This window comes from Struthio camelus, chromosome 5 (assembly GCF_040807025.1).
Source record: "Struthio camelus isolate bStrCam1 chromosome 5, bStrCam1.hap1, whole genome shotgun sequence".
In the NCBI taxonomy this organism is placed as follows: domain Eukaryota; kingdom Metazoa; phylum Chordata; class Aves; order Struthioniformes; family Struthionidae; genus Struthio; species Struthio camelus.
In genome coordinates this window covers 20,337,084-20,352,938 of record NC_090946.1, presented here as the reverse complement: position 1 = coordinate 20,352,938, position 15,855 = coordinate 20,337,084, and the positions used below count along the sequence as shown (strand labels likewise).

At 44.1% G+C, this 15,855-nt stretch overlaps 1 protein-coding gene across 1 annotated transcript in view; it reads left to right on the top strand.

Moving 5' to 3' along the window:
• Positions 1-7,545, top strand: part of OTOG (otogelin) — a 112,795-nt gene extending 105,250 nt beyond the window's left edge. Inside the window, exons 54-55 of the mRNA XM_068944908.1 lie at positions 4,694-4,773; positions 5,802-7,545. Of these exons, the coding sequence (XP_068801009.1) occupies positions 4,694-4,773; positions 5,802-6,002 (281 nt within the window). The 3' untranslated portion in view covers positions 6,003-7,545. The remainder of the gene's footprint in view (positions 1-4,693; positions 4,774-5,801) is intronic.
• The last annotated feature ends 8,310 nt before the right edge of the window (positions 7,546-15,855 follow it).

Below are 15,855 nucleotides of genomic sequence, written 5' to 3'. Positions count from 1 at the left end.
TCATTGCAGTTACAGAGACATGGTGGGATAGTTCACATGACTGGAATGCTGCCATGGATAGTTATGTGCTTCTTAGGAAAGACAGGCCAGGAAGGCGAGGTGGTGGAGTTGCTCTTTATGTGAGGGAGCAACTAGAATGTATGGAGCTCTGCCTAGGGGTGGATGAAGAGCAAGTGGAGAGCCTATGGGTAAGGATTAAAGGGCAGGCTACACTGGGCGACACTGTGGTGGGGGTTTATTACAGGCCACCTGATCAGGAGAAAGTTGTCGATGAGGCCTTCTACAGACATCTGGAAGTAGCCTCACGATCACAGGCCCTAGTTCTCATGGGAGACTTCAACCACCCTGACATCTGCTGGGAAGACAGCACAGCTAGGCACAAACAGTCAAAAAGGTTCCTGCAGAGGACTGATGATAATTTCTGGACCCAGGTGGTGGAGACGCCAACGAGGAGAGGTGCGTTGCTAGACCTTGTACTAACGAACAAAGAAGGTCTAGTTGGAGATGTGAAGGTTGGGGGCAGCCTTGGCTGCCGTGACCATGAGATGGTGGAGTTCAGGATCCTGCGAGGAAGAAGCAGGGCAATAAGTAGGATCATAAAGCTGGACTTCAGGAGAGCTAACTTTGGCCTCTTCAGGGACCTACTAAGGGGAATCTCATGGAGTAGGGCCCTAGAAGGAAGAGGGATCCAAGAAAGCTGGTTAATATTCTAGTATCACCTCCTCCAGGCTCAAGATCGGTGCATCCAGCAAAGCGGGCAGGAGACCTGCATGGATGAGCAAGGAACTCCTGGCCAAACTCCAACAGAAGAAGGAAGTCTACAGAATGTGGCAAAGGGGACAGGCCACTTGGGAGGAATACAAGGACGTTGTCAGAGTGTGCAGGGATGCGACAAGGAAGGCTAAGGCCCAGTTGGAATGAAATCTGGCAAGGGATGTCAAGGACAACAAGAAGGGCTTCTTCAAATACATCAATAGCAAAAGGAAGACTAGGGAAAACGTGGGCCCGCCGCTGAATGGGGTGGGTGCCCTGGTAATGAAGGATACAGAGAAGGCAGAGTTACTGAATGCTGCCTTTGCTTCAGTCTTCACTGCTAAGGTCAGTCCTCAGGAATTCCAGACCCTGGGGACAAGAGAGGAAGGCTGGAGAAAGGAAGACCCTCCCTTGGTTGAGGAAGATCAGGTTAGAGATCTTTTGTCCAAACTTGACACCCACAAATCTGTGGGCCCTGACGGGATGCACCCGCGAGTGCTGAGGGAGCTGGCGGATGTTATCTCTAGGCCACTCTCCATCATCTTGGAAAGGTCCTGGAGATCAGGAGAGGTGCCTGAGGACTGGAAGGAAGCCAATGTCACCCCAGTCTTCAGAAAGGGCAAGAAGGAGAAGCCAGGAAACTACAGGCCTGTCAGCCTCACCTCCATCCCTGGAAAGGTGATGGAACAGCTCATCGTGGAGGTCCTCACTAAGCATGTGGAGGACAAGAAGGTGATCAGGAGTAGTCAGCAGAGATTCACCAAAGGGAAATCATGCTTGACCAGTCTGATAGCCTTCTCTGATGGAATGGCTGGCTGGGTAGATGAGGGCAGAGCAGTGGATGTTGTCTGCCTGGACTTCAGCAAGGCTTTGGACAATGTCTCGCGTCACATCCTCCTAGGTAAACTCAGGAAGCGTGGGTTAGCTGGGTGGACGGTGAGGTGGCTTGAGAACTGGCTGGATGGCCGAGCTCCGAGGGTTGTGGTCAGTGGTGCGGAGTCAAGTTGGAGGCCTGTGGCTAGTGGTGTCCCGCAGGGGTCAGTGCTGGGTCCAGTCTTGTTCAATGTATTCATCAGTGACCTGGAGGAAGGCACAGAGTGCACCCTCAGCAAGTTTGCTGATGATACAGAACAGAGAGGAGTGGCTGACACCCCAGAAGACTGTGCTGCCATTCAGAGGGACCTGGACAGGCTGGAGAGCTGGGCGGAGAGGAACCTCCTGAAGTTCAACAAAGGCAAGTGCGGGATCCTGCACCTAGGGAGGAATAACCCCAGGCACCAGGACAGACTGGGGGTTGACCTGGAAATCAGCTCTGCCGAGAAGGACCTGGGGGTGCTGGTGGACAACAAGTTAAGCAAGAGGCAGCAGTGTGGCCTGGTGGCCAAGAAGGCCAATGATATCCTGGGGTGCATTAGGCAGAGTGTTGGCAGCAGGTGGAGGGAGGTGATCCTGCCCCTCTCCTCAGCCCTGGTGAGGCCTCACCTGGAGTACTGTGTCCAGTTCTGGGCTCCCCAGTACAAGAGAGACATGGCGCTACTGGAGAGAGTCCAGCGGAGGGCTACCAAGATGATGAGGGGACTGAAGCATCTCTCCTCTGAAGAAAGACTGAGGGAGCTGGGCCTGTTCAGCCTGGAGAAGAGAAGATTGAGAGGCGATCTCATCAATGTGTACAAGTATCTGAAGGGGGATTGTCAAGAGGACGGGGCCAGCCTCTTCTCTGTGGTTCCCAGCGACAGGACAAGAGGCAACGGGCAGAAACTGAACCACAGGAAGTTCCCTCTGAACCTGAGAAAGAACTTCTTCCCTGTGAGGGTGACAGAGCATTGGAACAGGTTGCCCAGAGAGGTGGTGGAGTCTCCTTCGCTGGAGATACTCAAAAGCCGTTTGGATGCGAACCTGGACAGCATGCTCTAGAGGACCCTGCTTGAGCAGGGAGGTTGGACTAGATGATCTCCAGAGGTCCCTTCCAACCTCAACCATTCTGTGTGATTCTGTGTATGGTTAGGACAGTATACTGAAAATAGCAAACCTGTGTTTATTGCGTGAAGATTGGCGATTATCCTTGTTCTTTTTTATGGAGCACGATAACTTTTGGAGTTGTAACATGGTATCTTTTGTGGCATTTATTTTGTGAAAACTCCTCTCTGTATTTGCATAAGAGAAATGATGTTGAGTGTATTTTTTACATCACTGAGTGATAAATCCTTCATTAAATTACACTCGTGACTCTGGGATTACTACATGGAAGTCTATATTAGTCCTTCATACTGCCATCACTTCAAATGACAAGATTATTACGAGTCAACCGAAACACCATGTGATTTTTTTTTCGCTGTGCAGAGTATGAAGAAGAATTTCATTACAGCACATGAGATGCTCATGTGCTTGTAAGGCTGTTCGTGGCAAAGTATAACTACTTGTAGAGTTCATTAGAAGCCTCTGGATATTAAAGTACATGCATGCAAATAAATTATATTTTTATTTTTCATGAGATATGATATACTTTCACTGTAGCCCAGATGAAGTCATAGCCACAGCTGCACTGAATTCCCCATCCCCCACACCACATAAAGTTTAGTAAAAGAAGAAAAGACAGTGAACAAGACTGGTACTGTGAGAACAACGGTGAGTTGTTTGTTTTCCAGAACAGTTTAATTTTTTCTCTTTCCCAATTTACTCTTTCCCTGAGCAAATATAATTCAATGATATTCAACCAGTAGCCAGCTAGTTCCGATTGCAGATTTTTGTTTGTTTGTAAGAGGATTCATTGTTGTCCTTTTTCTTCATATTCTAGAAACCTGTGCTATGTGTAGAGTCAGTAGCTGACTTTGTTATTTTAAAAAAAAAAGAAAAACCAGCTTCGCTTCTCTTTGAGAAGCAGTATTGCCTGACTTGACAGTGGTTAGAGCAGGGAACTGGACGTTTGGTGTCAAGAAGTAATAAACCTCTGCCACAATTCAGTGTTAGATCTTGGTCAAATCAGTGAGTTTTCCATTGCCCTTGCTTTTTTGGAGCTAACAGTATTCACCTTTCATAGACATCTTTGGATTTTCTTGGCTGAAAGAAAATGCGGTTGTGTAAGTGGAGAGTCATGGGGACTGTATCATGGTGTTTAAAATCTGCTTTGAAACTGTGGTAGCTATTATAAAGGAATGGACTTTGATTTTTCTTACAGATCTTCGCTCTGGTGTGGTTTCTTCAGCATAAAGAAGATCATCATAAGAAGATACTTGCTTTCTGACCTCTAAAAACTGAACTTTAGACTGAACTTTGTCTCATTTTCTTCAAATGTACAGGATTCTCTCAATAAATTAAGTTTAACCTGTTTTAATTTCATTTTATAATTTCTTTCTGACTTTTTTATTTCATCCATATATATTGTACATATTTTGTGAGGAAAAATACAGAAATAATGAAAATGTAAATAAAAATTTAATCTGCTCACTGATGTTCTTTTTCTTCTTCATTAATCACACAAAAATGTAAAGGCCCCCTGAACCCTCATGTTGTTAAGCATTCGTTTTAGATTTTGTTCAATCCAATGGAATGCGATTGTTAATGTTTATTACAGGTATTTCATAGAAAATGTCCTTAATACATTATTAACGAGCTTTCTCACAGGAGTGGTTGTTTAATTTTAGATAATTTTCTGAAGGACAGAGTGAACTTATTCTTAAAACGGTTCCGAATGAAGACTAAACTGGTTAGAATTGTTACTGGAGAGAGGAGGAGACACACTTTAATGCATGAAATAGATGATCTTAAAAGCAGTGATGTAAATGCAGTGTATAGTTTATGTCACTTTGTCAAAGAAGCTTTGTGTATGTTGTGAGGTATTCCATATTTTATTCTTTGTATCTCTTGATTCCATAAAGCATTCAGGAGCATTCCTGTCTCCGAAATTTGAGCTGGTATTTTTCAATCAATGCCCATTTTGCAGGTAAGGAAGATGGAAAATTCTGTAAAAAGGTGGCTGTTAGGATGACCATCCGCAAGAATGACTGCAGAAGTAACACGCCAGTAAGTAAACACCGATCGTAATTTCTTTCAATAGAAGGGGAAAAACTAAGAGAAGTTTAAAAAAAAAAAAAGAAAAAAAGAAAAAACAGAAGAAAAGTTCCATGTTGCTATTGTCTGCATCTCTCTCTCAGAGAGACAGGGTTTTCTGTGTTTTGGAGAGCTGTTTTAATGTTGCTCCACACTCTCAGAAGTCATCTACTCAAACAGTAAGAAAATGGGGATGCTACTTCTGTTTTTGAATGAATTTAGTTAGGCTCATGATGGCATAGGGTAAATGTAATGGCTCAGTTTGGTCTCAAATGCAGTTATATCCAAAATAACTTTGATATAACTGATGCTTGCCAAAGATGCCCTACAGTTAAAACAATTTAAGATGTGTTTAATTTTCCATTAGTTTAGGGGAGTGTGTTTGAATGCCAGCTTCATGAAAAAAAGGGGTCTTGGGTCCTGAAAGTTTGTCTTTAGGCAACAGCATGAGCATACTGCGATATCTGTAGGAAGAACGAGGCGTAACCTTTGTGTCTGCTAAAGTGCTAATGTTAAACAGACGGATTTGCTGTAGGAGGACACCAAGAATGTGTTGCTGGGCGGTAAGGCAAAGCGGGCAGCAGCAAAGGTGCAGTCACAAGTCTCATGTGAAATGTGTATCACTGAAATTAGTACTGTAGACAGTCGAGGACATAACATTAAGTGCTATGTTCAAGCCAATGTTGCTGTGAATACTTTGAAATTCAAAACTGAAATTACTTCGTGTCTGCTAGTGGACAAAGCCCGTCGCTATTGAAATGGACAAGAAAATCATCATTAATCTGAGTAAGATAAAAACTGAGACCTATCTGGGCAACATACTTGAGAGTTTATTACTCAGAAACAGTGGGATTTCATAAGGGGCTAAGGTAAATACTCAACACTTTTGCATTGCATTGCAGTTGGATTTGATGCCTGATTTCTTTGGAGCTTCTTGAGAACTCCTAACTTTATTTTATAGCTGATTAAATTTGCTGATTATTCTTCATGTTTGTTACCAGGTGAACATTGTTTCGTGTGATGGAAAATGTCCGTCTGCAAGCATTTATAACTACAACATCAACACATATGCAAGATTCTGCAAATGCTGCAGAGAGCTTGGACTACAGAGACGAACTGTGCAATTATATTGCTCTAGCAATTCAACCTGGGTCACCTATGCAATCCAAGAACCTACAGACTGTTCTTGCCAGTGGTCTTAAAAAGCATAAAAGGGAAAGACTCAGCAAGCCCAGCTGTTACCAACATAAGATACTTTGAATAGCTTATCCGTAAAAAATACAGTATGTAATCCACTGAATTTTATCAGTTTATGTTAAATGACGAAGGAACAACTATATTTTTTGGACTTTTCTAAATATCTAAAGAATGGCTTTGCATCGTTTGTTTTGTGAGTTCATTTCACAGGGATTGTTTTAAGAGTTCTTGTGATATGTGCCAACTTAAAAGATGAAGTGATTACTTTAGAGACACCTCAAGAGAAAGAATACCGTCTATTTTATTCTGAAGGTTGACCCACACTGTGTCAGGCACCCATTCCTGTTTTAAATCATTGATACGCAGGCTCATCTGGTAGCAGTCTGATATTTTGAATGTGCTGCAATAGTGTAAATACATTCAGTGCCTATTCAGAAAAATTATTTGGAGAATATGAGGAGAATTTTCAGTTTAAATCATATTCCTATTGTGAAGTAGAGCATCTATGAGAAATTAAATTATAGGTCTTTTTATCAGGGAAACATTGTCATTGCTGGTAACTGCATGTAATATTCCCTGGTAATAATTTCAATTTTTCTAGTGTGTTTTACCTTGGAGTGAAAAGTATTATGGCCAATATGTAATCTGTTTAGATTAGTTACTAGTAGTGAATTTATCTTTCTTACAAATATGACATAAACTGAAAATACACAGATTTAACAAAATAAAATCATTTTCTGTTCCTTTGTATAGAAGTACCTTAAATGAAAACATTTGTCATATAAAATGCACCGTATGTATACTCTTTCTTTAGGAGAATGAACTTTGCTTAACACTAATTTTAAAGACATGTGATATGTCATTAGGAAAAAAGAAAACCAGGATTATGTGTCTATCTAAAAGAGAAACAGATAAGCTGAGAACATTTGTCACCAGTGCAGTAGAATGTAACTTCCTATGTCAAGAGCGTTTGATGTCGAAATTGTACGATTGTAAGGTTTGGCATTTTAAAAGCAGTTTTGCTTGCGAACTTGAACAGCCAACATTCTGTTTCAATGAAACTAATATTTTTCTCCCCTAGATTAATACTGCTGTCCTCTTCTTTCCCAGCTAATACCACAGTGATGCAAATTTCAGTTGCTTAATTTCATAGATCAAAATTGTAGATAGCACGTAGCCTATACACTTAAATTCCTAAAATATAAAAAATAGATGACAGAATAACTTGTTAAAAAGCTACTTCTCTGCAGTTAATCCAAAGAAAAGTGTGTTATTAAAGTCATGTGAACATTTTTGGTATTAATTTTATATACTGTACATTTCACTCTTAAAATATGTAATAAACAACAGGAAGTCTTATTTTGTTACAACTACATTTGCTATCAGTGTTAAAGCAGCTTACTATCAAGTGATTCAATACATAGTGTTTGCTAATTTCTTTTCCAGTACTGCATATTGCTAATTTTAGGTTCTTCTGCTATCGCTAGTACTAGTGATCTAATATTACATCAAAGAAGGCCTGCAGATATGTTTTTTAAAAATATTCTCATGTGAATGGTTTCACTGTTTTGATCCCATTTCACTTCTCAAAAATGCATAATTCAACTATGTCATTTTATTCAAAATAAAAATCCTTTGCTTATCAAAGTATAGCAGCATATTTCTGACACTGAGCAAAAAAAAAAATATGGATCAGTTCCTCATCATTTTCCTCATCATTTCCTTTTCATAGCTTTTCCCTAAATTGTCACTTAGGATTGACTGCAGTGAGTAGACTGTGTTTTGAATAAGTGTAAGAATTTTGTTGTAGTATAGTGGTTGTGTAATGGCATTTACCTTGCAGTACTTAGGGCTGGATACGTTATTTTAGATCTCACTATAATATGTGCTGTCCATTTAGTAGGAGATATTCCTTGTTTAAACTTATCTTCTAAATAGCAAGGCAAGACAGAGTTTGGGAGGAGCGCATCCTTCCGAAAACCAGGAACTGAGCAGCAGGAAAAATAAGTGCTATTACAAGACACAGAGCAGAGCTAAATCTTGAACCCAGCTGCCTAAAATGTGGGCTTTTGCAGTTGTAAAAGGTGAACTTCTGCCTCCCGTAATATCAGCTGTCAGATACCATCCTAGAGGGTAGAAGTGAACAAAAAGAGCTTTTTCTTTTGCTCTCAAGCAAGAACGTACTAGGTGTGAAATGCCAACCACCAAAATGAAGAGAATTGAAACAGGGATGCAGTCAGTGTCTATGCTTGCCTTGAATGAGGCGGTTTTCCTCTGTTGCCACTGAAGTTAATGGCAAAATTCTCATTGCTTCCTGCAGCATAAGGCAGTGATTTGGGACACCAGTAGAGATTCCAAATTTCAACGGTTGGTTGAAGAGCGGCTTAACATGGGTCCGTCAAGGCTATGAAAGTAGCAAGCAGAGTATGCTGTAGCCATTAGCCATAACCAGACACTGCTGCTTCTGCCACTTCAGAAGTAAAACAATAAACATTAAGACCCTACTTCTGATTTTGTAAACGTTAGGCTTATGCTGAGGAAAAACTAGAGGAAAGATCCCTGCTGCTTATGGCTGGGCAACGGAAGCTACTTTTATCCCTTCATCAGTGTTAAATCCCTTCACAGCTGCTGAGCCTGTCTGCCTTTGGGTAGTTCAAAGCAACCCCAGCCCTCGCAGTGCATTTACCTTACTCCGTGTTTGCACAAAGCAACTCAGTCGGGAGAAAAATTTGGCCTTATTTATACTTTCAAGTTTTTGGAAACTAAGAGGATCTCACTAGCTTTGGATTTCATCTGACCCTTTCATACAAGAGGCGCTTGGACTGTAACAAAATCTGAGTCCTAAAGCAACTCTAGTTTTCTTTTTACTAAGCAACTGTTTTGCTTGGTTATGTAGGTGAAATATGAAAGGTACAGAGTGCTAAAAATACGCTCTTTAGGATTCAGATGCAATATACACATCTTAACATCACAGTGTTACTCATGACTTTATTACTCTAAATACATATACACACATGGAGCTACTAACATTATTCAAAAATAATTCAAGCTGTTACATAAGTTTTCAATGGCAAAAATTGCATTCAGCACATAAAACAACTCCCTGGAAGGAAGCATGCTTTCTTCAGGTGTTGCAGCAAGAACATACTCCATCATTACTGCTGTTTCTATTACAGTAGTGCACCAAACGCTGCTCAAAGACAAAACTGTTAACTCCAGTGAGTTTCACAAAAATGTCTTGTAATATTTTGCAGAAGGACCACGTTTCCTGGGGATCCAAAAGAAAAAAGGCAAAACTGGTTTGCAGCAGGCGAGGTGAAAGGCACTGTTCTGCTGCAGGACTTTATGGGGCACCTCTTGCCATGGTGAGAGTGAAACCACCCAAGTCACGGGCCACAACCGTGGCGGGAGAGGAGCACTCAAGGCTTATTCTGTGTTGTGCCCCAGTGGTTCTCCAGAGAGGGCACGGGATCCCGAGAGACAAAAAAAAGGTGCCTGTCCAAAAAACATCTGTGCGCATCTACTGGGTAGTCTTCTGGAGACCTGCTTCGGTTGATTTTCACTCCAGGGAGTGAAAACTCTGGAGTTTGCTGGATGGGGGCAAGCTGCCATGGGCAAGCAGACTTCTCCACCTTGCAAGCAGCAGGATCAGACAGGAGAACATTGATGTGGCTGTGATGTACTTGCTGCCTTTCAGGGACGAGAGGTGGGGGCTCCCAGCCACAATACAGGAAGGGTTACGGAAAGGCTGTGGCACCTGTGTGGCTGAAGACCTGATTTGCAGCAGCTGAAGCCCATTTGCATCAGGGTCAAAGGGTGGAGGTGGTGCCTGCTTTGGGCAGGTAGCTGGGGAAGAGGGAGCACGGGGAGCCTGATGTAAGTAGTAAGTAGCTTTTTTTCCTGAACTAGTTTCTATTTAAAAAAATGAGGAAAGGCCTTTTGATGTGGGTTATAAGCTAGAGGAGGGAATGAGTCTGGCCTCAGGGCTCTGGCAGAGGTTTTTGCCTCAGGCCTATCTCAGTTTGACTTTGAGAAACATTTGAAAAGGTAATTTTTTATACTGTAAAGGCTACCTTCAAATAGTGAAAGCAGTGAAAAGCAAATAAAAATGCTGTTGGTGTTGCAGGCCTTTGCGGTTTTATAACCTCGCTGTGTTTTCCTGGCTTGCTGCTGTAGCTGGTTGAGTTCTGTCAGTGTGCTAAGAGATTTGATTCTCAGCAGGGGAACGTTTCTGCTTCCTTTCCATAAATTGCAAACTATGAAAACAGCAATGGGAAAACCCAAAATTGCCAGCTGCTAATCCCCTCTGGGCATCTCATTGCCTTTCCTTGGCTTTAAGGATATCTGCAGGAAGTAGGCAGCCTGCTGCAGGCTTCTAGAGTCAGACTCATCCAGATTTAGCTCAAAAGTGGTGATCAGATGCTTCCTCAAAAGAGGCAAATGTTGTCAGTAGGTATTTTTTGGTACGTATGTCACTGCTACCATGCTACGATACTAGCTGCGTTGTAAGGCTGCTTATCCCGAACAGAACAAGCCAACTCTAAGCTTTTAAAATACCCTTCAGAAGGTAGGTGCTAGACTGAGTACTTCTAAACAGAAATTTAAAAAGATGCCATGTATGATAAGTGGGCAGGAGTGTTTTTCTTTTCTCCTTGGTCTCTAATGTTGTGATAAAGATTTTTATTAATAAAAATAGATTCTGCAGGAGAGAAATTCTGCTCTTGAAAATGCTGAGGCTTGTGCTATTTTCTTTGCAAGTCTCAAAATATTTCTCTGGTGCTGCAAGCGGAGGGCCACTTTCTTCTCTAGGCCTTTGCAGATGTGGAGTTTCTCTGCAAAAGTGACTGCTACTGTAGCTATAGAAACAGCCTAGGCTTATATCCTGTTAAAATTAGGACCCACACAATCTTTTGGATGCTGAGTTGTTTTCCATCTTGGAATAACATATTTCATGAGTGATTTGAGTATGGAAACATTGCTTGTTCATTATGGCACTGATTGCTCATCTCTACCTCCTTGAAAAAACACATTACTTGAATTACTTCAAGCAAGCTTACTCAGCCATGATTCATGGGCAGGAGAAGTGGTTTGACAGCTGCAACCTTGAGCATGATGGATAATTGGCCATTAAGAAGAGCTTTTAAAAAGAAGTATAATGATACCAACCAATATCAATTGTGCCATCTAAACTTTCGCCGTCTGGGCTATTAGTATATGATCTGGTCTCAGAGTAACAGCATCATTCAATAACGCTTTCCCTAATTAGTGATAGTGCTGCCTGGTGATTTGGTGAGATGATCAATCTAAAATATTGGCATCTGTTGGTCTACAGTTTAATGTGAATTACTAGCCACAAGTTGAATAACTTGCTTCTCCTCAGATGGCCTCTAAGGCATGCAGCCCTTGAAGTCAGACAAATAATATCCAAAAAATTCTTTCCTTGCTCTTATCTCAGCCCACACCAGCATCCTCCTCTCCTGTGCAAGCGGCTAGCCATGAATAATTAAAACAAGGTAACAGCTGCTATGCAGATGGTGATTTTTGGGGGGAAAAAATCCCCTCTCAGTGTGATGAAGACATCTAACATTTTTAGAAGCAGCACCTGACAGGCTGTCAGCCCCTCAGGTCTGTTTTCTGTATTGGGTTTTTTTGACCGATGCTTTGATCGTGTCAGTGATTTTTAGCTGTTTAAAAGCTAGACACCTGAATTAACTCGGTTGTCCGGGCACCCCCCACAGTGAAAGGGAGAGGTGCCGCCGGGGGGCGGCTCGTCGCAGGCTGGCGTGGGGGACTCAGACAGATCCTCTGTGCGCGCCAGCTCCCCTTTTCACAGTAGAGGGAGCCCGGATGGCAAGATCAGGTCTGGCACCTTGATTGTGGGTTGTTAAAATTAGGTGGGATGAAAACCACCCCTCATGGTCGAGGATGGCCCGGCAAGATCAGCAGCCAGCCGCTCCGATAGGACATATGGCATGTTCCATCTAACCTCCTCCCGTCAGGTGATGGATGGTAATACTCGAGTTGCGTGTGGCTGAACGGGATGTAATTCGCCTTGTGTAGTTTTTCCTGTGTGTCTTAAAACAAACTCATTTTCTATAATACCTAAATTCTCCCTGTATCTCTAGAACTGAAGAAAGATGTCCTCACTGGCCAAATACTCCAAATGGGAACAGGCAGCTAGCTGTAGCCACTACCTGCCCAGCTAAATTTGAGAAGACGCAATGCGTTTATCGCCGTGACAAAGCATTATGTTAGCTTGAAGAGACTTCTAAGGTGAGTGAATTTTGAAGTATTTCTGCTTTATAGATTTTTAATTATATAGGTATTGGCTGGAAATCTGAAAAGTAATCCATGATCTCGCCTTCTCGGCGTTTGGGTTTCCAGGATCTTTAAAATAACGTGATCCATCAGGAAGTTATGAAACCCACCTTGAGAATATCAAGCTCTTCAGTGTCTCTGCAGCTGAGTTCTAGGTAGCGCAGAGGCTCTGCAGTACACACGCCTTTACTGACTTTTTAATGTAATTACCCAGGAGCAGGTCAGTTACGCGCTTGCAATGAGCATAGCTTCAGCGTTTGGTTTTTCTCAAGGCTGATGTTAGTTCATGGATAAATCTCGCTTGTTTAGTTTAACACATGCGTTGCGTATTAGAAGATGGGAAAGATGGAAATTTGTTTAAAAAAAAAAGCCTACATAGGCACTTTATTAAAATTTGCCTTTGATTACTAATGCAGAAGTTTGATCTTAAGTGTGAAATATCAAAGGCAGAATAGTTGGAGTAATGCTTAACGTCAAGAGTATGCCTGCTCTTGATCTTCTGCTCTTAATCACCCAACTGTGTTTTCTGAACCACTTTCCCTGTTGAGCTGCGTGTTGACTTTTTATTTTGCTAACCAGGGAGAAAAAACAAACAAGAACCTTTAGAGAGGAGGGCATCAAGGTGCCTGCTCGGCCTCATCCCCAACTGGGCTGTGTGTGGGGTGAGGTCCTTTGAGAGCTGAATTTCCCCGATGCTTTTCCGAGGTGTAACTGGACACCATCTCTGTGGTCTGTTCTTCCCTTTAGAAGCGATGGCCTGTTTTTAGCTATTCAGCTGGAATTTTTAGCATTCCTTAATGGGGAATATCTTCTCCCCTCCCCTCTTCCAAAGAAACCCGGATAACTGCAGAGAGGGACTGGCCCGTCTGGAGGAGCTCTGCAGCTTCCCTCCATGTCCCTCTGACCGCCCCTGCGGCATTGGCCCTGCCTTGCTTTCCTGGCCTATGTTGCTGGCTGATATCAGTGCACGGGGTGAAGTGGGGATTTTGGTCAGACAAACCTGTTCCTGTGACTATAAAACAAGAGCATCGCTAGTAGGGTGCTCCCGCGTTCCCCGTGCGCAGGCAAAGATAACTGTGGCGCTTGGAGTCGTTTCCCCCCGGCAAAGCAACGTCGTCACCCGGCGGTGGGTGGTGGAAGTTGGCCGTTTGCTGAGGGATTGCCAACGCGATGCATTTTTGTTAGACCCTGCTGAAGTGGTTGAAGGTCGGCAGAGCGCGAGGGCCGTCGCTTCCAACCCGTTGCCCTCGAGGAAACTGCCAGAAGCGGGGAGCTTCACTTTGTTTTCCACAACACTGAAGTATGCAAAACGTGCATTTGCAGGCAAACAAATAGCTATTAAAACGTTGGCTGTAAACCCCCCCAACCTGGGACGAATCGTGCCAAGCTTCGTTTTGGTGATTGTTTCCCAGCAGGTAATCTGACAGCCAAATTGCACGCTGTGAAGAGAAACGTGGCTTTAAAGCTGGTTGGTTTCCAGCCTGCAGGAGAGGAGTAGGGCGCAGCTCCTGGCTCCCTTGGTCGTGACGCAGGGGCTCGTCGTGGCCCTCGTTGGGGTGGCGGGCACCGGTGGGTAGAGCGTGCCGCAGAGCTGCCGGCAGCGGCTCTGGCCGCTGGGCAAAGCAGCTTTGGCTTTTTGGGCACCCGGCTGCCACCGCTGCTGCCTCCTTTAATGTCTCGGGAACCAATTGTTCATTATTATTATTTTTTTGTAGGAGAAAATATTCTGCAAACCTATTTTTTTTTTTTTTTTTATAAAGCCCACCGAATGTCGCTCAGCTTGCGGAATATAATTCGAGCCCTTGGCCGCGTGTAGTTGGTGGTCTTGCTTCTCTAGCTCTTCGGTGCCTTGTGGGGGCAAATACCAACTATGGGGCTTTCTGCGGTAACGGGGGCCCTGTGACTACCCACAGCGGAGGGGAGGTGGAGGGCCGCGTCGCTGGGCCTCGAGCCCTGTAACTGCTGCCCTGGAGCCGCTCGCCGGACAGGAGCCCTGGCAGCGTCCTGCACGTGTTCCCCCGCGGCTGGGGGAAGAACGGGGGCAGCGTTTCTGGGCGCTGGCTCCGGCCATGCTGCAGCACTTCCAAAATCTTCTGTCAACACTGGCATGACATTGCATTCATTTGGAGAAAAAAAAAAAAAAAAAAAAAAACCCTTTTCAAGATCCATCTGTTATATAAATAAAAATAATGCAGCCCTATATTTTTATGGTATGCTAATCCTGCGTGGCCGTGGTGTAATTATCAAATGATTTCATGCTACCCTGGTGGCGGGCCGTGCCCAGACCGCTGAACACTTGCGATGGATCTCTTATTAAATCCCCCTTGCACAGTTTCATTCATAAATTTACCATGGCTTTTAAAGCAAAATAGTTTGGTGCTTATACAGTGATATCAAATCAGTGCAGTATGTTTCCAGAACGCGGCTGCATTTTTGAGATGCTCCGCTTCATGCACGGTTGAGTAATTGGTGGCAAACGCCCTTTTTGCCTCTTCTTACTTTAACTGGAGGCCACCTGTACGCAGGGCACACCGGTCGTGGTTGGGATGGGGCGTCCTGGGTGCAACCCGGCCAGCCCTTGGTGGGGCCAGGGCCTTTACCTCCGTTTCCCGGAGGGTGTCCTGAGCCGCTGTCAACGCTCCTGCTCTGCACCACTTCACCCTCCACCCTGGCCTCTTTGGAGGTGCCCCCGTCCTGGTCTGCTCTCGGCTCCTCTGGGTTTGCCCTGTCTCGGCTGCCCCAAGGGACGCAGCGTCCTAGGAGGACGGCAGCGTGTGTCGCGTTGTACTCGGAGAGCCAAAATCTCAGGGGAATTGTGTCTTCGTCGCTGCTCTAGCTCTGGGAAGGTGGTAGACCTCTTCTTGGGGGAAGCGGTCAGTGGAATTGCTTGCTTGTTTCTACAAGGGAGTTTTTTCTGCTTTTGAATTCAGCAGCAAAGGAGCCGCAGTGCCCACAAACTAAGCGAACACGTTAACAATGCAACTGTCAAAAGCAGAAACAGAAATATTTGTCCAGATTTTGCTCTAGGCTGGAATTTACCCTAGACGGCCTGATGGTGCGGGAATTTGCTTGAAACTTCTTTCTTCCATGCTTTCCCCGACCTGCTCTTTTAGGAGACAAGGTTCACAGCTCAAGCAGAAATCGGTCATCTTTTCCTCCGCGACTTGGAGCGCTCTGGTAGTATCTTTCTTCCTTCCCCCCACCCCCAGCTTTTTTCGTGGCCTCACCATATGTCCAGTCATCTTTTCAAGGCAGTGGGGGTGGCAGCACAGAGGCCACCGTGCCCAGAAAAGGCAGCAGTGCAGTTTGGGGGGGGTCCTCCCTAGCCAGGCAAGGGGAGGGACGGTGGCCCCACACAAAGCCAAGGGGCAGCCCCTGAATCTGGGTTAATTTCCCATTTTGTTTTTTCCCTTTGACCTAAGGCATCTTTTTTTCTTTTTTTTTCCCCCTCCATTTTGGGAAACTGAGACATCTGCACAAGAGGAACAATTTAGACTGGATTTTGCCCTAATTCTGCTAGTGGAAGGTACCTAGGGAGAG